General features: G+C 47.4%; 1 protein-coding gene across 11 annotated transcripts in view; it reads left to right on the top strand.

Moving 5' to 3' along the window:
• The window catches only part of GTF2I (general transcription factor IIi), a 102,877-nt gene that overhangs the window by 39,101 nt on the left and 39,908 nt on the right, over positions 1–23,868 (top strand). For 2 of the 11 annotated variants that reach the window (XM_089321979.1, XM_070064508.2), the window contains 6 exons: positions 335–389; positions 870–913; positions 12,739–12,816; positions 19,370–19,426; positions 21,315–21,371; positions 23,138–23,200. In XM_089321979.1, coding sequence (XP_089178105.1) covers positions 335–389; positions 870–913; positions 12,739–12,816; positions 19,370–19,426; positions 21,315–21,371; positions 23,138–23,200 — 354 coding nt within the window. Of the gene's footprint in view, positions 1–334; positions 390–869; positions 914–12,738; positions 12,817–19,366; positions 19,427–21,314; positions 21,372–23,137; positions 23,201–23,868 lie in introns of all 11 variants that reach the window. The other 9 variants (XM_051841219.3, XM_070064507.2, XM_089321980.1 and 6 more) reach the window with 5 other exon arrangements.

Raw genomic sequence — 23,868 nt, 5'->3', positions numbered from 1 at the left:
CAAATGCCTGCAGGCCCAAGCCAGGGACATGGAACTCCACCTGGGTCTCCCACACGGGTGCAGGGACCCAAGTACTTGAGCCATCACCTCTCTTGTCTCTCTGCCTCTCAGAGAACTTGGTTTGTTTTAAAGAAGCTGCTGATGAGCGAGGAGAAGAAAAGCTGTGAGTGGTTATTCCTGTGATCTAGGGAGAACTGCTGGAGTACCTACAGAAATAGCCCAGACCTGACACCCGCCATTCACTCACTCGCTCGCTCTTCGGGGAAGCCTTCGGAAATACTAGGCATGTTTGAATTGTTGAGAAAGCCTAAATCTAATTTTTTCTGGTGCACAGGTGGTCGCGTGATGGTGACAGATCCTGACAGGTCGATCTTGTCTCCAGGTGGAAGGTAAAGCGTAATTTGATTAGTTCTATGAGATTCCTCACCAAGTTTTCGATTTTAATTGTTGGGATATTAGAAAGGCCTGTGTCACACATCTCCGAGTTTCATATGTAGTTAAGTCACTTGGGGATTTTCGTGAACATACTGCTTTGGGGCTTGGTAGTTCTGTGTAGTGGTGCCTCCTAGGAGAAGGCCGGTATTGTTCCGCACTGCAAATTGGAAAGCCTTGTAGGAAAGTGGCTTTGAAAGTTAACCAGCAACTCCGTGTTGCTTTGTTGTCCTTTTTCCTCAAAAGGTAGATTAGAATTAAAGTACTAAATTCAGGTGGCAACTCTTGCTTATGCAAGAAATAAGCATGTCAGCTGTGGGTTGGCTGTGCTGGGCGTCCCCCCGGGTCGGGCGCGCGTGCGTGGAGCCCCAGTGCCTCTGAGTGTGGAGGCAGGGGCTCTACCACCACCCCACTGGACCCTCTTCCTTCTCTTCCAGCTGTGGCCCCATCAAAGTGAAGACCGAGCCCGCGGAGGACTCTGGTAAGTCCCACTGCCTTTAGAACCAGTTCTAGAAAACGAAGTTCCTTAGTCTCCAAGGTTACATTTTGACTTGTAAATTGCTGTATTGTTTTGATGAGAAATTAGCAGTGATGATAAATTTGTTCTAGTTGTGACATTATTTGTTAATGTCCTGGTACTAAAACCCCAAAAGAGAATTTGCTTAATAAGTGCTAATCAGAAGTTCATTGCCAATTCCATGGTTAGAGATAAAATTTAAGTCCCCCTGCCAATTTATATGGGAATTTAATGTGAAAGACCAACTTTTTTTTTTTTTTTTTTTTGGGGGCTTATTTATTTGGGTGCTGGCACCTGTGATGCCAGCATCCAATATGGTTGCCAATTCGTGTCCCAGCTGCCCCATTGCTGATCTAGCTCCTGGGTACTGTGCCTGGGAAAGCAGTGCAAGATGACCCAAATGCTTGGGCCCTGCCACCCATGTGGGAGACCTGGAAGAAGCTCCTGGTTTCTGGCCCCTGGCTTCAGCCTGGCCATTGTGGCCATCTGGAGAGTGAACTAGCAGATAGAAAATCTTTTTGTCTCTCCCTCACTAGCTTTACTTTTCAAATAAACAGACTAATTTTTTTTTAACTTTATTTGAAAGAGCGACAGAGAGAGCGAGCACTTCCACCTGCTGGTTCACTCCCCAAATGGCTGCAGTAGCTATCTCTGGCCAGGCTGAAGCCAGGAGGAGCCGGGAACTCCATTCTGGTCTTCCACTTGGGTGGCAGGGGCCCAAGTGCTTGGGCTAGCACTCGCTGCCTTCCCAGGTGCCTTAGAGGGGTGCTGGTTTGGAAGCTGGGGCTCAAACCAGCACTGTGCTAGGGGATACGGGGGATGTGGGTGTGCAGGCAGCACTCTCACCTGCAGACGCTGCTGGCCTCCCTCAGCTAGTTCCCGCTCCCTTCTCCTCTTGCCTTCCCATTTCCTACTCTCCAAAGAAGCTGTTTTCATTCCTTATTTTTAAATAGCCTAAGCATACTGTTATATAATACAGGGTTTGTGGCTGGCCTCGGTGAAACATAATGCATACACCAAGATGCGTGTACCAGTTGTAACTGGAGAGTGCGGCAGTGGTTGGTGAATCCCAGCCTTCTGCAGCAGTGCGTGTGGAAACCCGGCGTCCACTTGCTGTCAGTCCTTGCTGTCATAACTAACCCACTCTGGGGTTTACGTTCATCTTATCTGCCGTTTCATATAGACGGGGTCACACCTTCCTCCTCTCTCTCTCTCATGTTCTGAGGCTCACAAAGATTCCAGCACCTGTGCTAATTTGTACCTGAAACTGTGCCCCGGCAGCACCTGTCTTCATATCACTCGACACATAGTTGCCCTGTTGCTGCTTTTTTGTTTTAAATAAAATGCTGTGGATACCCACCTGTGTGTGCTCGTGGAAATATATTTGCAGTCACCTTGGGGAAGTCAGTGACTTTCTGGGAGCAGCTGCCTGGGAAGGAGGGGTGCAGCTTCTGTCATGGTGACGCCTGGGTTGTCTTGTTGATCATAGCAGTCTCAGTGGCCGCAAAGCCAGATCTCACTGTGTTCTCTTAGTTCCCATCTAGCGCCGCCCCGCCCCGCCGCCTCCCTCTGCAGAGTGGCGCCCTGTTGCAGTCCGTATACCCCGTGGGCGTGCCCTTGGTGCTGCTCTGCTCCCCGTGGAGTGCTGTGCCCTGGAAATCAGTCCTGTGTGTGGCCTGCGCTTCCCACTCCGCCCCGCCCCGTCCCTCCCCTCCAGCAGGTGTCTTTCCTCTCTGTGGTGCATTGGCCAGAATGTCCTGCATTTATGATGTCATTGTGATTTTCACTTCTCTAATGATTAATGACCACGCTCACCCTCTTTTATGGTGACATTTCTACTTACATGTTTTACAGATTTTTTTTTTTAAAGATTTGTTTATTTGAAAGAGTTACAGAGAGAGAGAGAGGTCTTCCATCCTCTGGTTCACTCCCAAGATGGCCACAATGGCTGGAGCTGGACTGATCCGAAGCCAGGAGCCAGGAGCTTCTCCCCGGTCTCCCAGTGGATGCAGGGTCCCAAGTGCCAGGACAAGTCCCAGGCCATAGCAGAGAGCCGGATCAGAAGAGGAGCAGCTGGGACTAGAACCAGTCCTCACGTGGGATGTCGGCCCTGCAGGCGGAGGATCAACCCATTGTGCCGGCCTTGAGACTTCATTTTCTTAATAATACACCTGGAAGCTCAAAAGTTTGAAATTTTGATAGTATTCTGTTTTTGCTTCATTGCTTATGCTTTTGGTATTCTATCTGGAAAATACATTATCCCAAAGTTTTACACGTAGGTGTCTTCTTGAAGCCCCGTACTTTCTGATGTTGTGTTCAGGTCCAGCATGCACTGTGAGGTTACCGTGCGTGTTGGGAAGCCAGGCTGTCAGTCGGTCGGTCATTTTGCATGTGGCCCTCCCAGTGTCATTTACTGAGAAGATTGGCCTTTTTCCTTTGTCAGCAGTCAGTGAAGCGCCCCATGCCGCGTTTCTGTAGGTGTAAAGCCTGGCTTTATGTGTCTGTTACCTGCTTCCAGTATTTCTTCCGTTTTCCCCCTTTTCCTGTGTCGTTACCTTGATTTTTACAGGTTCTCAGCAGTTCAGGTCGTTTGATTTAATATCCACTTCCATGCCGTGTTCCACTTCCAGAGCACGGGTGTCCGCGCTCACTCTGGAACGCGCGGGATGGATGTTTGACCTGCAGTTAGAGACGCCTGATCCTGTGTTGGAGTGCCTGGGTTGGATTCCAGCTTCCTGCCCGTCTAGACCCTGGGAGGCAGCAGTGGTGGCTCTAGTAATTGGGTTCCTGCCGCCCACCTGGGAGACGGGGACTGAGTTCCTCAGCCCGATGAGGGCATTCAGGGAGTGGACAAGTGGATGGTAGCTCGCTCGCTCTCTGCCTCTCATAAACAAGCAAAAAATTTAAAAACAAATAAAAAAAAAAAAGGAACACATAGCTCTTTGTGACTTGATTACAATTTTATTGGAATTGTTTTTGTTATCCCAGGTCTGTGTTAAAGAGAACAGGGACCAGCACAGTGGAGTAGCAGGTAAAGCTGCCACCTGCAGGGCTGGCATCCCATATGGGCGCAGGTTTGTGTAACTGCTGCTCCACTTCTGATCTAGCTCCCTGCTAAAGGCCTAGGAAAAGCAGTGGAAGGTGGCCCAACTGTTTGGGTCCCTGCCACCTGCATGGAAGACCTGAATGAAGTTCCTGGTTCTTAGCCTGGGTCTTGCCCAGCCCTGGCCATTGTGGCCATTTGGGAAGTGAACCAGTGGATGGAAGACCTTTCTGTCTGTCCCTCTTGCTGTAACTCTGACTTCCAACATAAATAAAGAGATCCTTAAAAAAAAAAAAAAAAAAAGGACAAGGACAACTTCATCTTTGGAAAATAACATAATTTTGAAAGGTCAGTGTATTATTGCTGTTAGTGCGGGTTGTAATTATCCTTGGTGATGTTTACAGTGTTTCAGAACATGCGCACTATAATCTGCCCACATGCTTTGGTGCAGTCCAAGGTTTCTACGGAGCCTGGTTTCCCTCCTTGGCAGGATCATGAAGGCTTAGACTGTTGCCTTCTGGAGAGAATGGGAGCCAGCCGTCACTGAATTAGATCCTGTTTTCAGTGCCATAGAGCCTGCTGTCCTGAGAACTTCGCTGCACTTGCAGAGTGCTTACACAGTTACTCTGTACTGTGGATTTCAGGTTTAGGGTTCATCAGAAACTTTGGGGTGTCTTTATTAATTACCTGTTAATTCACTGTCCCCTGTTTTTGAATTAATGAGAAACAGTGCATCATCTGCATATATGATGAAAAAGCAGTGGCAATGCTGACAAGGCCGATCAGGACGTGGTGTGAGTTGTAAGTGCCAGCTCACCATCGTGTTCGCGTTTGTAGTGGGGCAGTAGCAGCGCCCTCGCTAGGAGCGCAGACAATAGGCATTTTCACCAGCCGTGTACCAGTGTCCTCCACGTATCCAGCGGTGCTGTTGTGAGGGGTCACTAATCAGAAACCGGAAGGCACCATCGTCTTAGGCAGGTCATGTGATTGTAGAAGACCAAACAGAAACAGCCAGAAAACTCAAACAGCTACAATCTGACATTCATCAAGAAAGGTTAAAAATGCCAGTATAGTACAACTTTAGATTAAAAAGCACTTTAATGAATTATTCCTTGGAGTACTTTGCCTGCAATAAATTTGAGTAGTGATTTAATGATTTTGTGTGACAAAATGTGTCAAAGGACATATGAGAGGATGACTGTTTACAAGACAAATGACAAAAGGTTGTTCTGATTTGCAGAGTAGATATTTATCTTTTAAAGCTTTTATTTATTTATTTATTTGTGAGGCAGAGTTACAGAAAGAGAGAGGGAAAGATAGAAAGGTCTTCCATTCACTGGTTCACAGATGGCTGCCATGGCTGGACCTGGGCTGATCTGAAGCCAGGAGCCAGGAGCTTCTTCTGGGTCTTCCACATGGGTGCAGGGGCCCAAGCACTTGGGATACCTTCTGCTGCTTTCCCAGGTACATTAGCAGGGAGCTGGATTGGAAGAGGAGGAGCTGGGACTAGAATCAGCGCCCATATGGGATACCTGCACCGCAGGCAGAGGCTTAGCCAGCTACGCCACAGTGCCGGCCAGAGAGCTGATTCTGAAAGTAAACAAGGGATGGGTGTTTGGCACAGCAGGTACTCTCACCCCTTCCAGCACTGAGGTACTTGGGTTCCTGCACCCCTTCACGAATCAGCAGAGTGCCTGGGTTTACATCCCAGCTCTGCTCCCAATCCCAGCACCTGCTGATGCTCATCCTAGAAGGCAGCAAGTGATGGCTCAAGTACTTGGGTCCCAGCCACCCAGCTGAGACCTGAATTGGGGTCTTAGATGCTGGCTTTGGCTGGGCCTGGCCCTGGTTCTTCTTGGCATCTAGGGAGTGAACCAGAAGATGGGAGATCACGATCTTTGTCTCTCTGCGTTTTAAGCAAATAAGACAAATTCTTCAAGTGAAAACACAAGAAAGAAGAAAAGGAAAGAAAGAGAACAGCATTTAGCCTTAGCAGTTAAGATGCCGCAGGCCTCCGTGGTCCCCTGCCAGTGTGGTGCTGAACTTCACCAAGAAGAGGTCACGAGCGGCCAAGCATCCTACTGAGGGGGTGGACCTGCAGTCACGGTGCCAGCTCACGTGGGGCCCCCAAGGGGAGGTGCATGCTAGTAAGGGGAGGAGGAGCATGGCTTTCCTAGGAGGAAGGTAAAGGTTCCCAGAAGCCAGCAGTCACCATTGATCCAGTATTTCCTGTCACAGTGGCAGGTGGGTGTGTTGTTAGGCTGCTATGGTATTAGAGTGGGTGTATGATGAGCAGGCCTTCATCTAGCTCAGCCTTGGCCCCCTAAACTGGTAGGAATTAGGTCCAGGCACGGGGTCTGTTTAATCTCCAGAAACAGGAGGTGCCAAACCCACAGCCCGCAGCCTTCAGATAGCAGGAGCTCAGCCGCTCCTCCCCATCTCTGTCCTAAGAGTGCCTGGCTCTGGCTCCTGGCTCCAGCTTCCTATAATGCAGGCCCTGGGAGGCAGCAGTGATGAGCCATCCAAGTGAGGACTGGTATGTGTTCTTGGCTTGGGGCTTTGGCCCAGCCTTACATGTCCTGCCCATCTCCAGCTATTGTGGGCATTTGGGGAGTGAACCAGTGAAATGCCCCAGCCTTTTAAGTTACAAAAATAAAAAATGGCCAAAGATTTAAGAAATAAGTGAAAATGTTCAGTGTAGTGAAGGAACTAGAAACAATTCTAGAAAGATGAAGTTTTACACCTATCATACTGATAAACCTTAAGTTCTAGAAGCTCATGGCCAGTCTCAGTCAGTGGTATAGAGAAGCAGGCAGGCAAACTAAGCATTGTTTATTTGTATATAATGTTAAAATAATGTATAATGTTAAAATTCATTTTTTATGGCCGGTGCCGCGGCTCACTAGGCTAATCCTCCGCCTTGCAGCGCCGGCACACCGGGTTCTAGTCCTGCTCAGGGCGCCAGATTCTGTCCCAGTTGCCCCTCTTCCAGGCCAGCTCTCTGCTGTGGCCAGGGAGTGCAGTGGAGGATGGCCCAAGTGCTTGGGCCCTGCACCCCATGGGAGACCAGGATAAGTACCTGGCTCCTGCCATCGGATAGGCGCGGTGCGCTGGCCGCAGCGCGCTGGCCGCGGCGGCCATTGGAGGGTGAACCAATGGCAAAAGGAAGACCTTTCTCTCTGTCTCTCTCACTGTCCACTCTGCCTGTCAAAAAAACAATTCATTTTTTAAAAACAGATTATTTATTTGAGAGGCATAGTTACAGAGAGGTTGGTCTTTCACCTCTGGTTCACTCCCCAGATGGCTGCAACAGCCAGAGCTGGGCTGATCTGAAGCCAGGAGCCAGAAGCTTTAGCATCTTAGCGGAGAACTGGATTGGAAGTGGAGCAGCCAAGACTCAGACTGGCTCCCATATGAGATGCCGGCATCGCAGGCCAAGGCTTAACTTAGTGCCACGGTGCTGGCTCCTAAAATTCTTTTAAATCTTTATTTTCATTTGTTTTAAAAGGCAGAGAGACAGATTTTCCCATTTATAGGTTCATTCCCCAAATGCTGCAGCAGCAGGTCTGGCAGCTGAAGCTGCAAGCCTAGCCTGCTGTGTGGATCTGCTGTGTGGCAGGGACCCCGCTGCCTCCTGGGATGCATTACAGCAGGGAGCTGGGGCGCAGGTGGGAGAGCCGGGACTCGACCCTCGCACTCTGACGGGGATGCAGGGGTCCCAAGCAGGGGCTTAAGCACAATGTCAAATGCCAGTCCAGTTTTTATTACTATTATTTTTTTAAGATTTTACTTATTTGAAAGGCAGAGCTAGAGAGAGAGAGAGGGAGGGAGGGAGGGAGGGAGGGAGGGAGATCGATCTTCCATCCGCTGGTTCACTCCCCAAATGGCCACAATGGCCGGAGCTGGGCCAACCTGAAGCCAGGAGCCAGGAGCTTCTTTCGGGTCTCAGCTAGTGCAGGGGCCCAAGGACTTGGGTCATAGCAGAGAGCTGGATCTGAAGTGGAGCATCTAGGACTAGAACCGGCGCCCACATGGGATGCCAGCACTGCAGGTGGCGGCTTAACCCACCGGCTCCCCCAGTTTGTATTCTTACATATGTTACAGTTTGAAACAGTTACTAGTTAATTGAAAAACCTGTATGTACAATGCAGCGAATGTTTTGACAGTAAGTTGCCAATATGATTCCTATTGTCACCTTTTAAGTACTGTAATATGTATTTCTTTCAAATTAGGGTCTTCTCTTTATAACTGTAATACAGTTACCAAGTTAAGGAAAATAATTAACGTATACACATTCACATTTGTATCTATTTATGCACTTGCTGTGTGTCTAAGGCTACAAGTTTATGCCAGTGTTGCTGTGGGCATTGTAGCAGGTGAAGCCACTGCTTGGGCTGTCTGCATCCCATGTCAGAGTGCCAGTTTGAGTCTCGCTAATGAATGCGTCCTTATAGGCAGCAGATGATGGCTCAAGTACTTTGGTCCCTGCCACCCACATGGGAGACGTGGATGGAATTTCTGTCTCCTGTCTTTGGCCTGGCCCAGCCCTGGTGTTCCAGGCACTTGGGGAGAGAATATCTTGTGCTCTCACTCTCTTGCTTTCTCACTCTCTCACTGTGCCTTTCAAATAGACAAATAGATAAATGAAACATTCAGTTATTCTTACTTATTAGAGGTAAAGATCTCCCATCTGCTGGTTTACTCCTCATGTGTCCACAGCATCTGGGACTGGGCTGGGCTGAAGCAATCTCCCACGTGGGTGGCAGGATGGAAGCACTTGAGCCGCAACCTGGTAGGCGTTAGCAGGAAGCTGGGCCTGGGGCCTGGGACCGAGCTACTTAGATGTGGGATGTGGGTGTCCCAGCTTGGGTCTTGGCTGCGGTGCTAGGCCAGATACCTGCCCCCAGTTCCATTCTTAGTACCGCGGGTTTTGTTTTTTTCTCTCCCTTCTATCTTTACAGTTCCCTTCTGTCATGGAATTCAGACACCCAGATACTGTCGGTGCATTTTTAATCGTTTCCCCTGTATTCAAACCATATCCCATCGCCACATCCTGCCTTATGCTGACCACAGCAGTCCTGCTGCTCCTGGTCTGCCTGTCTCCCAGATTCCACGCCAAGCCTCCACAGGCAGACTTGACATTGTCCTCATTCTGCCAAGCCTCTGCGGATAGCTGCCTAGCTTGTCTGGCCTCATCAAATGGATTTGGAATGAATTGTCGGTGGGGGACAGGCTCGGGCCAATGTGGCAGTGTAAAGGGTAAAGCCATTGCCTGTGACCGGCATCCCACGTGGGCCCTGGTTCAGGTCCTGGCTGCTCCACTTCTGATCCAGCTCCCTGCTCCTGTCTGGGAAAGCAGCAGAGATGGCCCAAAGTGTTTGGGCCCCTGCACCCATCTGGGATTCCTGGATGAAACTCCTTACTTTGGCCTGGCCCAGCCCCAGCCCCAGCTGTAGGTGGCCATCTTGGGGGGTGAACCAGCGGATGAAAGATCTGTCTCTCCCTCTGCCTTTCAAATATATAATAAGGAAATAAAGGTGGGGGAATTCTGTGTTAATATTTCTGTGTGTGGCAGTGTGTTTATGTGTGAGTTTTTTTTAAGATTTACTCAATTTATTTGAAAGGTAGAGTTACAGAGAGGGGGGGACAGAAAGAGATCATCCAGCTACTGGTTCGCCCTCCAGATGGCCACAGTAGCTGGGGCTGGACCAGGCCAGGTTAGGAACTTCATCTGCATCTCTTACGTGGGTGTAGGGGCCCTAGCACTTGGGCCATCTCTGCTGCTTTCCCAGGTGCATTAGCAGGGAGCTGGATGGGAAATGGAGCAGCCGGGACAACCCAAATGGGATGCGGGTGTTGCAGATGGGGCTTAACCCTTTGATGCCATCATGTCTGTCCTGAGAGATTACTTTTATGTTAGAAATAAGGGGAGGGTTTTTTATTTATTTTTTAAAGATTGATTTATTTATTTGAAAGTCAGAGTTACACAGAGAGAGGAGAGGGAGAGAGAGGGCTTCCATCCAATGGTTCACTCCTCAATTGGCGGCGACGGCTGGAGCTGTGCCGTTCTGAAGCTAGGAGCCAGGAGCTTCTTCCGGGTCTCCCACATGGATGCAGGGGCCCAAGGACCTGGGCCATCTTCTGCTTTCCTAGGCCATAGCAGAGAGCTGGATAGGAAATGGAGCAGCCGGGACTCAATTCGGCGCCCATATGGGAAGCCAGCGCTTCAGGCCAGGGCTTTAATCTGCTGCGCCACAGTGCTGGCCCTAAGGGTTTTTTTTTTTTTTAAAGGAGATCTGTAAGGTTATTGAATTGCCCTTCTTGGGGAAAAAGTATTTGAATCTTTTACTCTTTGGTTTACAGTATTTTTCTTTTTTTAAATTCTTTTTGAACATTTATTTATTTATTTGAGAGGCAGAACTACAGAGAAAGGAAGAGACAGAGAGCGAAAGGGAGAGACAGAGGTCTTCCATCCGCTGGTTCCTCCACAAATGGTGACAATGGCTGGAGCTGGGTCAGTCTGTAGCCAGGAGCTTCTTCTGGGTCTCCCACGTGGGTGCAGTGGCCCAAAGACATGAGCCATCTTCTGCTTTGCCAGGCAGTAGCAGAGTTGGATTGGAAGACAGGCAGCCAGGACTTGAACCAGCGCCCATGTGGGATGCTGACACTTCAGGCAGTGGCCTTAACCTGCTACACGCAGTGCCAGCCCCTCTTCTTTTTTTTAAGACTATTTATTTGAAAGAGCTTTCATCCATTGGTTCATTCTCTAAATGGCCACAGCAGCCAGGGGCGGGTTGCAGGGACCCTAATGCTAGGGCTATCATCTGCTATCTCCTAGGCGCATGAGTAGGAACCTGGGTGGAAAGGAGCAGCTGGGACCCCAGATGTCACTCCGATAGGGGATGCCAGCATCAGATGTGGCAGCTGAACTAGCTGTGCCACAGCTCTGGCCCCAGGGTTTCACTTTGTTTTCTTAAGAAGTCTTTTTTATGTTTGGATTTAATGAATCGCACCAAAGGTCATCATTTTCTAAATTTTTCTTATTATTCATATTCACTCCCTGAATAGTTTATCTAAAAGTAAACATGCTGAATTGAGAGAAATCGTAAGTTTTGTTGAGTTCTTTTTAACTGTTTATATGTGTATCATCATCATATAGGCTGAGGTTTTTACTTTATACTTTACATCTATTAAAAATATAGTTATTTGAAAGACAGGCCAGTGCCATGGCTCACTAGGCTAATCCTCCGCCTGTGGTGCTGGCACACCGGGTTCTAGTCCCTGTCGGGGCGCCAGATTGTGTCCTGGTAGCCCCTCTTCCAGGCCAGCTCTCTGCTGTGGCCAGGGAATGCAGTGGAAGATGGCCCAAGTGCTTGGGCCCTGCACCCCATAGGAGACCAGTATTTGTACCTGGCTCCTGCCATCGGATCAGCGCGGTGCGCCAGCCGCAGCGGCCATTGGAGGGTGAACCAACGGCAAAGGAAAACCTCTCTCTGTCTCTCTCTCTCACTGTCCACTCTGCCTGTCAAAAAAAAAAAAAAAAAGAAAGAAAGAAAGAAAAAAAAGACAAAGATCTCCCCATCAGTGGTTCGCTTCCTGGAGGGCTGCAGCAGCCGGAGCTGGGCCAGGCCACAGCCAGGAGCCAGGAGCTTCTTCTGGGTCTCCACGTGGGTACAGGAGCCCAAGCACTTGGGCCGTCGTCCACTGCTTTCCCAGGTGCATTAGCAGGGAGCTGGATCAGAAGAGGAAGCAGCAATGACTCGAACTGGTATCTCAACCTGTACCACAGGGGCACCATGCCACAGTGTGCCAGCCCCATTGCTTGAGTGCAACAAGGTCCAGTGAGAACAGAAACCATACAGTTATTTGAACAGAAAAATTGAATATATAAGCATTGTTGACTAGCTGTAAAGTTACTAAGTTTGTGACTGAGGTTTGGTTAAGTGGCTGCAGGACTTGGCCGCTGCCCCTGAAAGGGTAAACTTGACTGTGCTGGAGCCTGAGGGGCTTGCTGCAGCTGCTTTCCTGAAGAGCTGTCCAAAGGGCGGTCTGTGGCCAGGCGTGGCTGGATTGGGCTCTGGGGAGATGATGTCTCCTTAGGGTGGGCCTGGCCACTGGCTCATCTGAAAATGGTTCCTCTTCTCCCTTTGTCGGAAGCCTGAGGGAACCTGGTTGTCCCGAGATGAAACTCCCGAAGAGTGGGGTTCTCCCACCCCGTGTCCTCCTGCAGTTAACCCGCGGACTTGCTCTCCACACCTAGCCTCCCGGGGTTAATTCTTCAGTTCCAGGTAGCTCTTCCTGTCACACCCTGTTCCTGCCTTAAGCCGGGACACTGTCTGCCTCCGCAGACGCTGGCTCACGCCCCAAACACCTTAACAGCCAGGGTAGGCCAGGCTGCGGCCGGAAGCTGGGAATTCAGCCTGGGTCTCCCCGGTGGGTGGCGGGGACCCGGGTGCTGGAGCCTGCCTCCCAGAACGTGCACTAGAAGGAAGGTGGAGTCCGACGTGGAGGCGGGGCTGCAGCCCAGGGACCCAGGCATCCCAGATGCCGTGTTGAAGCCTTGCCGAACGCCCTCCCCCTCCCATGGTAACAGTGGTTCAAGCTTTGGTGATTGCCCTCCTGCTACTTACGAGCATCTTGTTCTTTCAGAGCATTCCGAATATCCAGGCATGCTCTACACTGTTGGGAGGACAGAGGGCTGTGCCGCACAGACACGCAGTTACAGAAGTTCGTTTGCTTACCACAGGCATTTCCCTGGAAATGGCAGCTGTGACAGTAAAGGAAGAATCAGAAGACCCTGATTACTATCAGTATAACATTCAAGGTAAGACTGTTTTTTCTTTCCAAAACTTCCTGGTCGTTGAAGTTTAAGTTTTGTCAATTGCTTGAGTATTTTATTTATTAGTCCTTGATTGATACATATATTTGTAATTCATCCGTGGAGTAAAAGATGTCAAAAAATGAGCAGTAAGTTAGTGTGCAGGGAAAATGTAAGGGAGCCATTAACGTTTTCCCCTATGTTGCCTTGAGTTTCTCTACATTGAATTTATTTCAAGACATTCCATGTCAGAATAAGGGAGTCAGTTCTTACTTTTAACAATAATGTTGTATTCTAAACGTTCTTTATGCCATGAATTTGGTTAAAAGTATAAGCAGAAATTGCGGCTCAGTCTCGCCTTTGCTTTCAGTGTTAATTTGCGAAGCCCGTGAGGTCTTCTGAGCCTTCACACCTCTCTGCGGCAGTGATGGCTCCCTGCAGCCGGCGTCATCTTCCAGTCTATGCAGTGTAAAGGCAGGGATGACATTCAGCTTTATCTATCACTGGGTTCCATTTTCTTTCGCTTGGTAACTAGGAAGGATTATAATCTCACAGCACAGTAAGCTCTGTGCGTTGGTGGGTTTGAGTTTAGAACATTTTCCATGTTGCGTGGTCAGCTCATTTTTCCTGTTGACACATAATTACAGTACAGGGACCATTGGAAGCTGGATATTGGCTTAGTTTTGTCATACCGGTAACACCATCTTCACTTAAGCAAATGAATGAAATACCCACTGTTCCTGGTTCCCTGTGTGTCTTTGCAGGCCTCAGGCAGCTGCTGGTCGGCTCCCGGGAGGCTAGACGAGCTCACGTTGTTTATAAAGCGTGTACTGTGTTCCTGGGGCAGGGAAGCAGTGTGCCCTCCTCATTCCACAGAGTTGTTTCTGGATTCACTGCTCGTGTTGCCTGCACCGGTGGGCGACGCCGTTCTGCCTTGCAGCATGACTCCAGGGTACGCCTGCACTGCAGTCTGGTTCTCCTCTGTTGCCAGCTGTCTGGGACCACCCCGAATAAAGCTGGTGTGTAAGGTTTTGTGTGGGCATCCGCGTTCATTGCCCTCAAGTAGATGCCTAGAACTGGAATAGCGGGATCTGTGGTGGAATTGAAGAGTGTTCAGTACCATTTCACATGTTAGTCAGCGATGGTAAGAGAGTTCTCATTGTGCCATGTCCTTGTCAACGCCTGCGTGCCCTGGCTTACTGCAAACTGCTGCCACTTGAGTGGGTGTGCTTTGATTCCTCTGTGGTTTTCAGTTGCATTTGCCTAGTAGTCACAGGGATTTTCAGTTATCAGGGTTATCCGTTCTGGAGCATTTCAGGATTTTTAAATCATTGGACAATATTTAGCCTTTATGCACTTACTAGTATTTGTACGTAAAGGTAGTAAGTGCCATTTGATAAAATATAGGCTGTGTTTAATTCTTAGAAAAACCTCTTGTCTTTGGAACCATCCTCATTAGCATCAGTGTGGTTAGCACCCTTGCTTCTAGAAGCTCCTCCCGCCATATTGCGAACGGTGAGTGATTCAGGGTGATGCCCCAGGCAGCAAGAGCTGGAAATCCAGTGTTTGTAGAGGGTCTGATTGCTTGAGATGACAGTCTCCTCAGTGCAGTTGAAGAAAATGGAGGCTGGACAGTGCATTCTGGGTATTTTTGTTAATCTGATTTTGGCAGTTCTTTATGCCGTCTTAGTAAAGGCCCTCTGTGATAGGATTTGTAAGTAGTTTACCTTGACGAAGTCTTATTTCTTGTTTCTTATGCATGGTACTTAGTTGTCACGTGTAAGAAATCTTTACCTGACCCAAATGATAATGATTTTCTTTGATGCTTTGTAGAGCTTTCCTAGTTTTACTTTTAGATCTGTGATCAATCTTGAGCTAATTTTTGTGTGGTGTGCAAGATGCTGAGTTCAGAGCTCTGCGAGTGCTCACCCAGGTTCCCAAGCACTGTACGTTGCATGGGTTGTCCCCCCATTCGATACCTTTGTGTCCCTGTCAGTTGCTGGAGCATATCCCATGGCACTGGTCTGTGTGTCTGTCCCTGTGCCCATGTTACGCTGTCTTGAATGCAGCACATTTGTAGTTCTTAGAGTAAGATTACGAGTGTCCTTCAGCATTGATCTTTTACAAAGTTATTTTCATCTGTTCTGACTCCTTTCCTTTTTCATATAAGTTTGAGAAATTAACTTTTCAGTTCGTTCAAGGAAGCCTGTGGGGGTTTTTATGGTTGTGCTCCATTTGCAGATGCGTTAGCGATGAGTATCTCTATAAGAAGGCTTCCGGCGCGTGCTCCCGGTGCTCCCGGCGCTCACGGCGCTCACGGCGCTCACGGCGCTCATGGCGCTCACGGCTCGGGCGTGTGTCTGTACGATCAGCTCCCCTGCAGGGTCCTTCATCGGTGCTTTGTTGTTCAGTCTCCCGGGCGTGTGTGCACTCTGTAAGAGTCACATCTCGTTCGTTCCTGATACACAGGTTGTGTGGCTGCTGGCGGTGTCTTCTGATCCAGCTGCATTTTCTTGCTGGTGGTTTCGCTTTGGCAGAAGTCCTTGGGATTTTCTTATGTAGATAAGTGAATAGAAGCACTTTGGTGTCTTCCGTAGCTCCCTGTCTGGAATGTCTGTTTCTCGTGTTCGCATGCTGCCTAGGCGCCTGGTGATGCATAGGAGCGGGCCTTCTTCCCTCCCCACAGAGTCGGCAGCGGCTCGCGCAGTCTGACGCCCTTGCGCAGAGTGAGGAAGTTTTCTGCGTTTGTATTTCCTTGAGAATGTTGGTGGTGCTCGGATGTTGAATTTTGTGAGTGGCTGTTTCTGAACCTTTTCAGATAGAGGTTTTCTTCATATGTGTAAGCCAGCCTTGTATTCTTGGGTTAAATCTCACTTGATTGTGATGTGTTATTCCTTTTATATATTGGTGGGTTTGATTTTGCTAACACGTTACTCAGAGTTTGCAGATTTGTGTTCATAAGAGATAATAGCCAGTTAGTGTGTGTGTGTGTGTGTATAAAAGCGCTTTTATTTGGTTTTGGTAAGGCTGTCTCACTGAATCAGCTGTTTGATAAGGTCGTTATCCTTTTCTTCCGCTTGGTGAAATTTACCAGTGAAACCATTTGGGCCTTGATGTTTCTTTAATGAAAAGTTTTTTAAAAACCCATGCCATTTAAAGAACTTTAGTAGACACTGACATAGGCAGGTGCACATTTGTTCTTGAGTGAGCTTTGGCAGTTTGTGTCTTAGGAATGCTAAAAATGCCACTAGGCGCCCCCTAGTCCTCCTGTGGGGACTGATACCGCTTCTATGTGGTATTGGCTTAACTGGGCTTCTCAAAATGGTTTTTTCCTCCTCAAAGAACCAACTTTAGTTATTTTGTTACTTGTGCTGGCCTCAGTTTTGTTTGTGTTTTAGGTTTCTTAAGATGGAAGCCTAAACCGTTAGTTTCAGATCTTCTTGTCTAATATTACCATTTTGCAGGCCATACATTTTTCCTAGAGAACTACTGAAGCCACATGCTACCCACTTCTCTTTGCCTTTGTTTTTTATTCATTTCACATTAAAATTTTTTTTTCAAAAGATTCAGTTATTTACAAGGTGGGTTGACAGAGAGAGGGAGAAACAGGGAAAGCTTCCATTTGCTGGTTTCTCCCTAAATGGCCTCGACAGCTGGGGGTGGGCCAGGCAGAAGCCAGGATCTTCACCCTGGCTTCTCAAGTGGGTGGTAGGGATCCAAATACTTGGGCCATCTTCTGCCTTCCCAGGCACATAAACAGGGAGCTGGATTAGAAGTGGAGCAGTCGGGATTCAAACTAGCATTTATTGTGGGATGCTGACATCATAGGTGGCAGCTTTGCCTGCTATGTCACAATGCTGGCCCCAAGGAATATTTTCCTTTTTTTTTTTTTTTTTTTTTTAAAGATTTATTCATTTATTTGAAAGGCAGAATTAGAGAGGGAGAGGCAAGAGGCAGAGGGGGGAGCTTCCTTCTGCTGGTTCACTTCCCAAATGGCCCCAACGGCTGGAGCTGGGCCAGGCTGAACACAGGAGCCTGGATCTCCACCTGGGCCTCCCACGTGGGTGGCAGGGGCCCAGGCACTAGGATTATCTAACACCACTTTCCCAGGCCATTAGCAGGGAGCTGGAGCAGAAGTGGAAGCAGTCGGGACTCCAACTGGCGCCCATACAGGATGCTGGCCTCGCAGGTGGCGGCTACACTGGCCCCAGAATATTTTCCAATTTCCCTTTGATTTGCTTTGTCCTGTGGTTTATTAGAAGAATATAGTTTAGTGTCTACGTGTAAGGAGATTGTTCTGATTTCTGTCTGTGGATTTCTGATTTATTGCCATTAAGTTGCAAGGACAATCTCTCTCTCTCTCTTTTTTTTTTTTTTTTTTTTTTGACAGGCAGAGTGGACAGTGAGAGAGAAAGAGAGACAGAGAGAAAGGTCTTCCTTTGCCGTTGGTTCACCCTCCAATGGCCGCTGCGGCTGGTGCACCGTGCTGATCCGATGGCAGGAGCCAGGTGCTTCTCCTGGTCTCCCATGGGGTGCAGGGCCCAAGCACTTGGGCCATCCTCCACTGCACTCCCTGGCCACAGCAGAGAGCTGGCCTGGAAGAGGGGCAACCGGGACAGAATCCGGCGCCCCGACCGGGACTAGAACCCGGTGTGCCGGTACCGCAAGGCAGAGGATTAGCCTAGTGAGCCGTGGCGCCGGCCACAAGGACAGTCTTTATTTTATTTCCTGTACTCTGTGTTTGTTAAGGTCTGTTTTATGGTGCAGAGGAGTCTCTCCATGTGTTTGCAATCTGCGCCCCGTGTCAGGGGGTGCGGGTGCGCTGTGCCCGCTTGGCTTGGCGGCCGCCTCCTGTCACCCTGGTCCATCTTGACTTCTGCATGTGAAGGTCTGTTGCCAGCATCCTGGCCATTCCTCCCCTGTGCTCCCTTCTGGGCCCGCTCCTCGCAGGAACAACTCGATCCGTTTGGTCTTTTTGTTTCCTGTAAGTGGATTCCTTTAACAAATCCTCTTTTTCTTTCAGGAATGTAGCTGGGGCAGTACTGTGAAGTACTGATGGTTAATGGTTAATTTTTTTAAAAGATTTATTTATCTATTTGAAAGGCAGAGATAGAAAAGGGGAGAGAGAGAGATCCAGATCCAGATCCAGATCCTTCACCTACTGGTTCACTCCCCAAATGGCCACAAGGGAAGGGGCCAGGCCTGTCTGAAGCCAAGAGCTAGGAGTTTCCTCCATGGCTCATGCATCCTCCACTGTTTTCCTAGGCCCACCAGCAGAGAGCTGGATCAGAAGTAGAGCAGCCAGGACTGGACCCTGTACCCACAGGAGATGCCGGCACCGCTGGTGGAGGCCTAAGCTTCTATGCTACAGTGCTGCCTCCCCCTTTGTTTTAAAGATTTAAGTATTTATTATTTATAAGTTAGAGAAGGAGAGCTGGATCTTCCATCCACTGGTTTACTCTCCAAATGGCTGCAGCAGCCAGGGCAGGGCTAGGCTGAAGCCAGGAGCTTCATCCGGGTCTCCCCCGGTGCAGGGTGCAGGGCCCCAAGCAGTTAGGTCCATTGCTTTTCCTAGGCCATAGCAGGAAGCTGGGTATGGAGCAGAGCAGCCAGGACTCCAACAGTGCCCGTAGGGGATGCTGGCACTGCGGGTGGTGGCCTCACCTGCTGTGCCACAGCACCGGCCACGGATCTACCTTTTAATTCAGGAGTGCGGTCAGAGAGGTGTTCTTTATTGAATTCCAAATACAAACATTTTTGTATTTTTCATGTAATTTTTTTATGTATGTCCTTTGCTTGCAGTGTGTAGTTAGGTACATCTTTAAATTTTCTTACATATCAGTGGAGCCTTCCAGATGTCATAGAATGTTTTCAAAATCACGTTCAAAGAGAGTGAACTGATTTGTGTTCATATTAAGGCAAGAATAACTTTTATATTACAATGTAGCCACTGAAAGCACAGTGTTTCAATTTTTGTTTCAAATGTGTTACTTTAATCTCTAAAAAACTTGATGATACATGCAAATGAGTTAGAATTTCCATGACATTTTGTGAAGGTTTAATTCTGAGTTGGTACTTTGTAGTTTATCGCATCTGCTCCAGTAAGGATGTGGGCTCACTGCTGGTCTACACCAGTTGAGATTCTTAAAGGAAGGTGTAAATGTTTGGCTTTTCCTTCAGTATGACAAGGGATGAAGCAGATACCGCCACAATAAACGTGCGGTTGTAATGTGTTAGAAGTCAGAGCCGCAGCGTGCTCTACCAGCCTCTTACTGTGGGAAAGTCCATCCTGCACTGTTCTGACGTCCCGTTCCCATTTCACGCCCATGCTCACCTTTCACACTGCTCCTGTTTCCATGTGGGCGCCGGTCTCCATCCACCCCGCCCGTCCGTTAACACCACTCATCTGTCAGTCATTTTTTAGTTTGGTTTGGTTTTGCCTTTTTTGTTTACACAGAGGCTATCATTCCATAAATCTCACCCAAATTCATTTACAAAAGTGACCCACAGTATTTTGGGGGGATTACTTTTGAATTGCTATCTTTGTATTCCAAAGCAGGCCCTTCTGAAACTGATGGTGTTGATGAGAAACTCCCCCTTTCGAAGTCTTTGCAAGGTATAACCTTTTCACTTCCATTCTCCCACGTCCTGCTCGTGTATAATGTTTGCCCAGACTGTCTTTTAATATTTATAACTATATTAGTACTTTTCCAAATGGAAAAGGAAAAAGAAATGTATTGGCCTTTTTTTAAACATATAAATGAACTTCACAAGCAACAATTTTTCAAAACCAATTTTCCCTTTTGTGAATCTAGTAATGAATCTCGAAATGGGTACATGACACACTTTCATATTTAAGGTAAAGTACACATTTATACCTTATATCAGAATAGTCAGAAGTAAGGTTATTACTGTGTAGTTGGTAATGTAAATATTGATAAGGTCATGCTGCTACTCCGTTTGTAGAAAGATTGTGAAATGTCACTTGTGAATCCCTAAATTGAGTGATTGATGACTTTTTTTTTTTTTTTCAATTTTTGTATTGTGTTGGCAAACTCATAGGCTTTTACCTCTCCCTGTTGTAGTTTCGAGTGCAGTAGGTGGTTGTTCAGGCCTACTGTTCCTGACACTAAGCAGCAAGGGTGTGCAGCGTCGTTGCTGATGGGGGCAACCCCGGAGCGGTCGCTGCTGTTTCCTCACTGCTCCTTTGGCTGCCAGCCTTTTCACCTCGTTTCTCTCGGACCTCGTGTCTGTTTGCTTCAACTTTACAGTCCGAGAACTTTGCGTTCCCTAAATTCAAACGTTAAGGGGAGGAGTGTGTATAGAGAAAGCATATCCTACGTGTTAATTGCAGATCGATTGATGGGTATAGATTGGCCTAGAGTTTTGAGTTGAGGTGAGTTTTCACAATGTAAAGGAAGAGAAGAATCCCGAGATACCGCTGGCAGGAAAGCTAGATCTGAAAGCCAGAACTGTTTGACCTTGGAATGCCACTTCTAACTCCAGGACACCAGATGCTGAGGGACGGTTTTTGAGAGTGTAATCAATGCTCTTGAAGAACCAGGATAAACTGTAACTTAGGCCTTGCCTTTAGTAAGCCCCAGAACGCAGCTAACAGTGGGCAGAACAGGTTAGAGTCGGCTTCCTTTTCCTCCAGGGGATTTTTCACTGCTGGGCAGTGTGTTTTAATTGACTCCGGAAGGCAGCATTTTCCAGCCTTTTTTGTGTTTGTAGCTCAGGCATTAAGGACAGAGGTTGTGTATTTGGGGGCAGCTTGGGCACTGAATCCTAAGTGGCTCCCTGATGTTTTAGGTTCTCTCTCTCCTGTTTGTGAATGAAGCTCTGCTCTAGTAGATGAGCCTGTTTACCTTGTGACTGCCTAACCTGATGCATTGCTTTATGTTCCAGTGTTTAGAAGCAGGCAGATTATATTACCTGAATTAAAATGCTTTTGAGACTAAAGGTAGTATCTTAAATTTTAACTCTTGAGTTTCCTTTAAGTGCAACTTTGGTTAAATGATGGGGATTGAGTTTCCATAGCTTCCACCATAGTGCAGATGGAAAGCAGGAAACATTGAGCAGCAAACCCTGCACTTGTTCATCAGGACTTTATGAAGTCTGTGAGCAAAGCAAGAATTCACTCTGATTTGTTTTTGTGTGTGAGTCATTGACAGACAAGCATGGTTCTTGAAACATAGTGTGTTTTCTCAGATTCCAACATCATCATTGTATCATGTAGTTACAGTAACTAATATGAAATCCCCCATCTACTTAGGTTTATTCTGTATATTTGCATTCTTAAATAAGTTTTTTTTCCTTCCAAATAGAAGTGTTACATATTTTTCTGAATTAGAAAACACTGTTTAATTACTAGAGAGTTTTAAAAACTCATTTGATATATGTTTGTTATGTCTTAAATTGTGTGCATTGTTACCTAGTTTCTCTTTCTTCTTTCGATGTAAGTTGTTACTGGTTTATTATACGTTTTTGTATTTTCTTTTTAGGAAGCCATCATTCTTCAGAGGGCAACGAAGGAACAGAAATGGAAGTACCAGCAGAAGGTTAGGAACAAAGGGGGAGGTTTTATTTTACCATTTTTATTTTATGCTCTAGTTTAAAGAGTGCAGTGTTTAGAAATACTTTATTTGGAAATCAAGAAGTGGTTGTTTTTGTATGCCGTTTCAGCCTGCAGGTTTTTGTTTTTTAGAGCTCCAAGATGTATCCTGCCTCTTGCTGTGCTGACGGAGTGGAGCAGGCAGGGTGAGGAGGAAGTGGGATATCAAGTTCTCCATGGCACAAAATAGGCTTTTTTTTTTTTTTCTTTGTGGGTTTGACATATTAGAAACCTTTTAAGGAAGAATAGCCACAATATTTTAGAACTGAAGTTATTACTGGCTCCGTTCATGTTTCTTTTTAAAGGATAATATTTAGTGGTCCCAGTCTTTTAGTTGAGATGAAATGTCAGTTTTTTCTGGTTTTGTACCCACACCTGCTCTTGAACTCCTTTGGCAGTTTCTAGCTCCACGAGGCATGTAGGGTTGGGCGTTCAGCTGTGGCTCGGTTCTGAGCTTTGAGCCTCCTGGGTAGACTGCTGTGCAGTGTGGCTTGCTCCTGCGTGTAATAGTGCGCGGGAGTGATGGATTGCTCTCGGGATAACGCCTGCTAAGGCAGCTGACTCCCGCTTCAGGATCATCACTTCTCACATAAACTGGTTATGAGGTGCCTTGTTTTCCTATGATAAAAAAAGCCACCAAAGTCCTGCTATTTACATTTTATTTCTAAAAATCGTTAAGTTGAGCTTTAGCCTTCTCTGAAGGGGAGCACTTGAAAGCTCTGGGTGTAGGCTCCCCTTGCAGGTGCACCCACAGGAGTGGGGCTTCTACTGGAGTCCAGTCCCCTGCGAAGCCTTACTGCACTAGTCTTGAACTGTAAGCTGCATTGTCTTTGCCAGCTCTCCTCACAGCAGGTGGTGTGAGTGGGTTTTGTTAGGTCCTTCGTCTGTGACAGGGCCTCCAGTTTGGGGGAGGTGGGGTTTGTAACGGCAGAGACCCACGAGCAGGGCTCCTCAGGCAACACAGGCTGCCTCAGGGTTTTCTAGCTCTGCGTCGGACATGAATGTGGAAAGACGCTGTTTTTGAGGAAATTTTTATTGTCATACTACAGTTGAATTGAACCTGGGTTCTGGTCTTTGTTCCGCTACTAACAAGTAAGCATAATCTTTGGCAGATCAATTAATCTCCCAACCTTTGTGAAATGATAGAGAGCTAATGGAAATTCTCTCTAGCTGAGCCTCCGGCACTAACATCCCAGCACACATCTGCATAGTGACGACGACAGTATTAATGAAGTCTGTCCTTTTAGGTGGTTATCAAGCCGGGGGCGCATTTGCACATGCACTCTGGTGGTGTGGCCATCTCCACTGTGGTTTTATTTAACAGCACACACCACTCCCAGGCCCTATAGCAGAGGAGAAGTGGTATCTACAGTAGGAAGCTTTTGCTTTTATTCTAGCATTTTCTAGTTAGAGCAGGAAAAGGATTACGGATTTGTAATCATCTCATTCCTCTAAGGAGATGGGGTTTTGAGTCCATTAATGCAGGTAACTTGTTATCTAACAGTTTTTCATGGAGTTTTTCTATTTTGTTTTCTTTTACCCCTGTGTGTAATTAAAAGGGTCAAATATTTTAATTTAATATGAAATGAAGTTAAAATGCCAATTAAATTTTGTAGTAGGCTGCTTTTGGAGTTCACATCAGTAAAATGTTGGAACATAAGCGGGGAAAATGCTGAATAATGAATGTCATTTTAGAATTTTATTTTTTTCAAGATTCTACTCAACATGTCCCTTCAGAAACAAGTGAGGACCCCGAAGTTGAGGTGACTATTGAAGGTTAGTTACCCGAAAGCCTGGATTCCAAAAGTTCACTTCTGGTCGTAGAAGGACTTGTCACGTTCACATCGCCAAGTGTGCATTTCATCCACTGTTAGAGGAGACTCGTGCAGAGAACCGAAATGTGTGTGTGTGCGTGGGACCAGAGCAGCCCCCCTCCCCCCCAGTGCTCCCAGTGCTTGGGGACTTTTCCGCAACAGAATTAAGCTGTGAGCATTCATGGTGGTGGCCTGCAGGTAGGCCCAGCTCCACGCTGTGTCAATGGGAAATGAAAAGAAAGCTCTGACCAGACTTGAAATGCACACAGAAGAGTTCAGAGCCTGTTCGGTTGTGAGAGAAGAGACCCAGTGCAGCTGGAGCGTCTCATTTCTGGTTAGGTAAAGTGGAAGAGAAAGTGTTGTTAGTTTAGAACTAGAAAGTGTTGATAAATTTTGAAGCAAGTTTACCCCCCTGCTTAAAATGCTGCTTAGAAGCTAGCATATGATTTATCTTTCCGAACGATTTTGAAGCTGTGGCTACAAGTGTTTCCCAAAATAATCTCCATAGCTAATGTGGCTTCAAAGCTAGTGTTTTCTTAAAGAAAAAGATGGCTGCAGACGAGTGAGTTTGTCCTGCATACTGCGGTTCTTGTAGATTTCAGCTGGTGAGGTTCCTGACAGTACCCCCTC

Source organism: Oryctolagus cuniculus, chromosome 19, assembly GCF_051225735.1.
Source record: "Oryctolagus cuniculus isolate XC-2025 breed Fujian yellow rabbit chromosome 19, ASM5122573v1, whole genome shotgun sequence".
Lineage (NCBI taxonomy): Eukaryota > Metazoa > Chordata > Mammalia > Lagomorpha > Leporidae > Oryctolagus > Oryctolagus cuniculus.
This window is presented reverse-complemented; position numbering and strand designations above follow the sequence as displayed.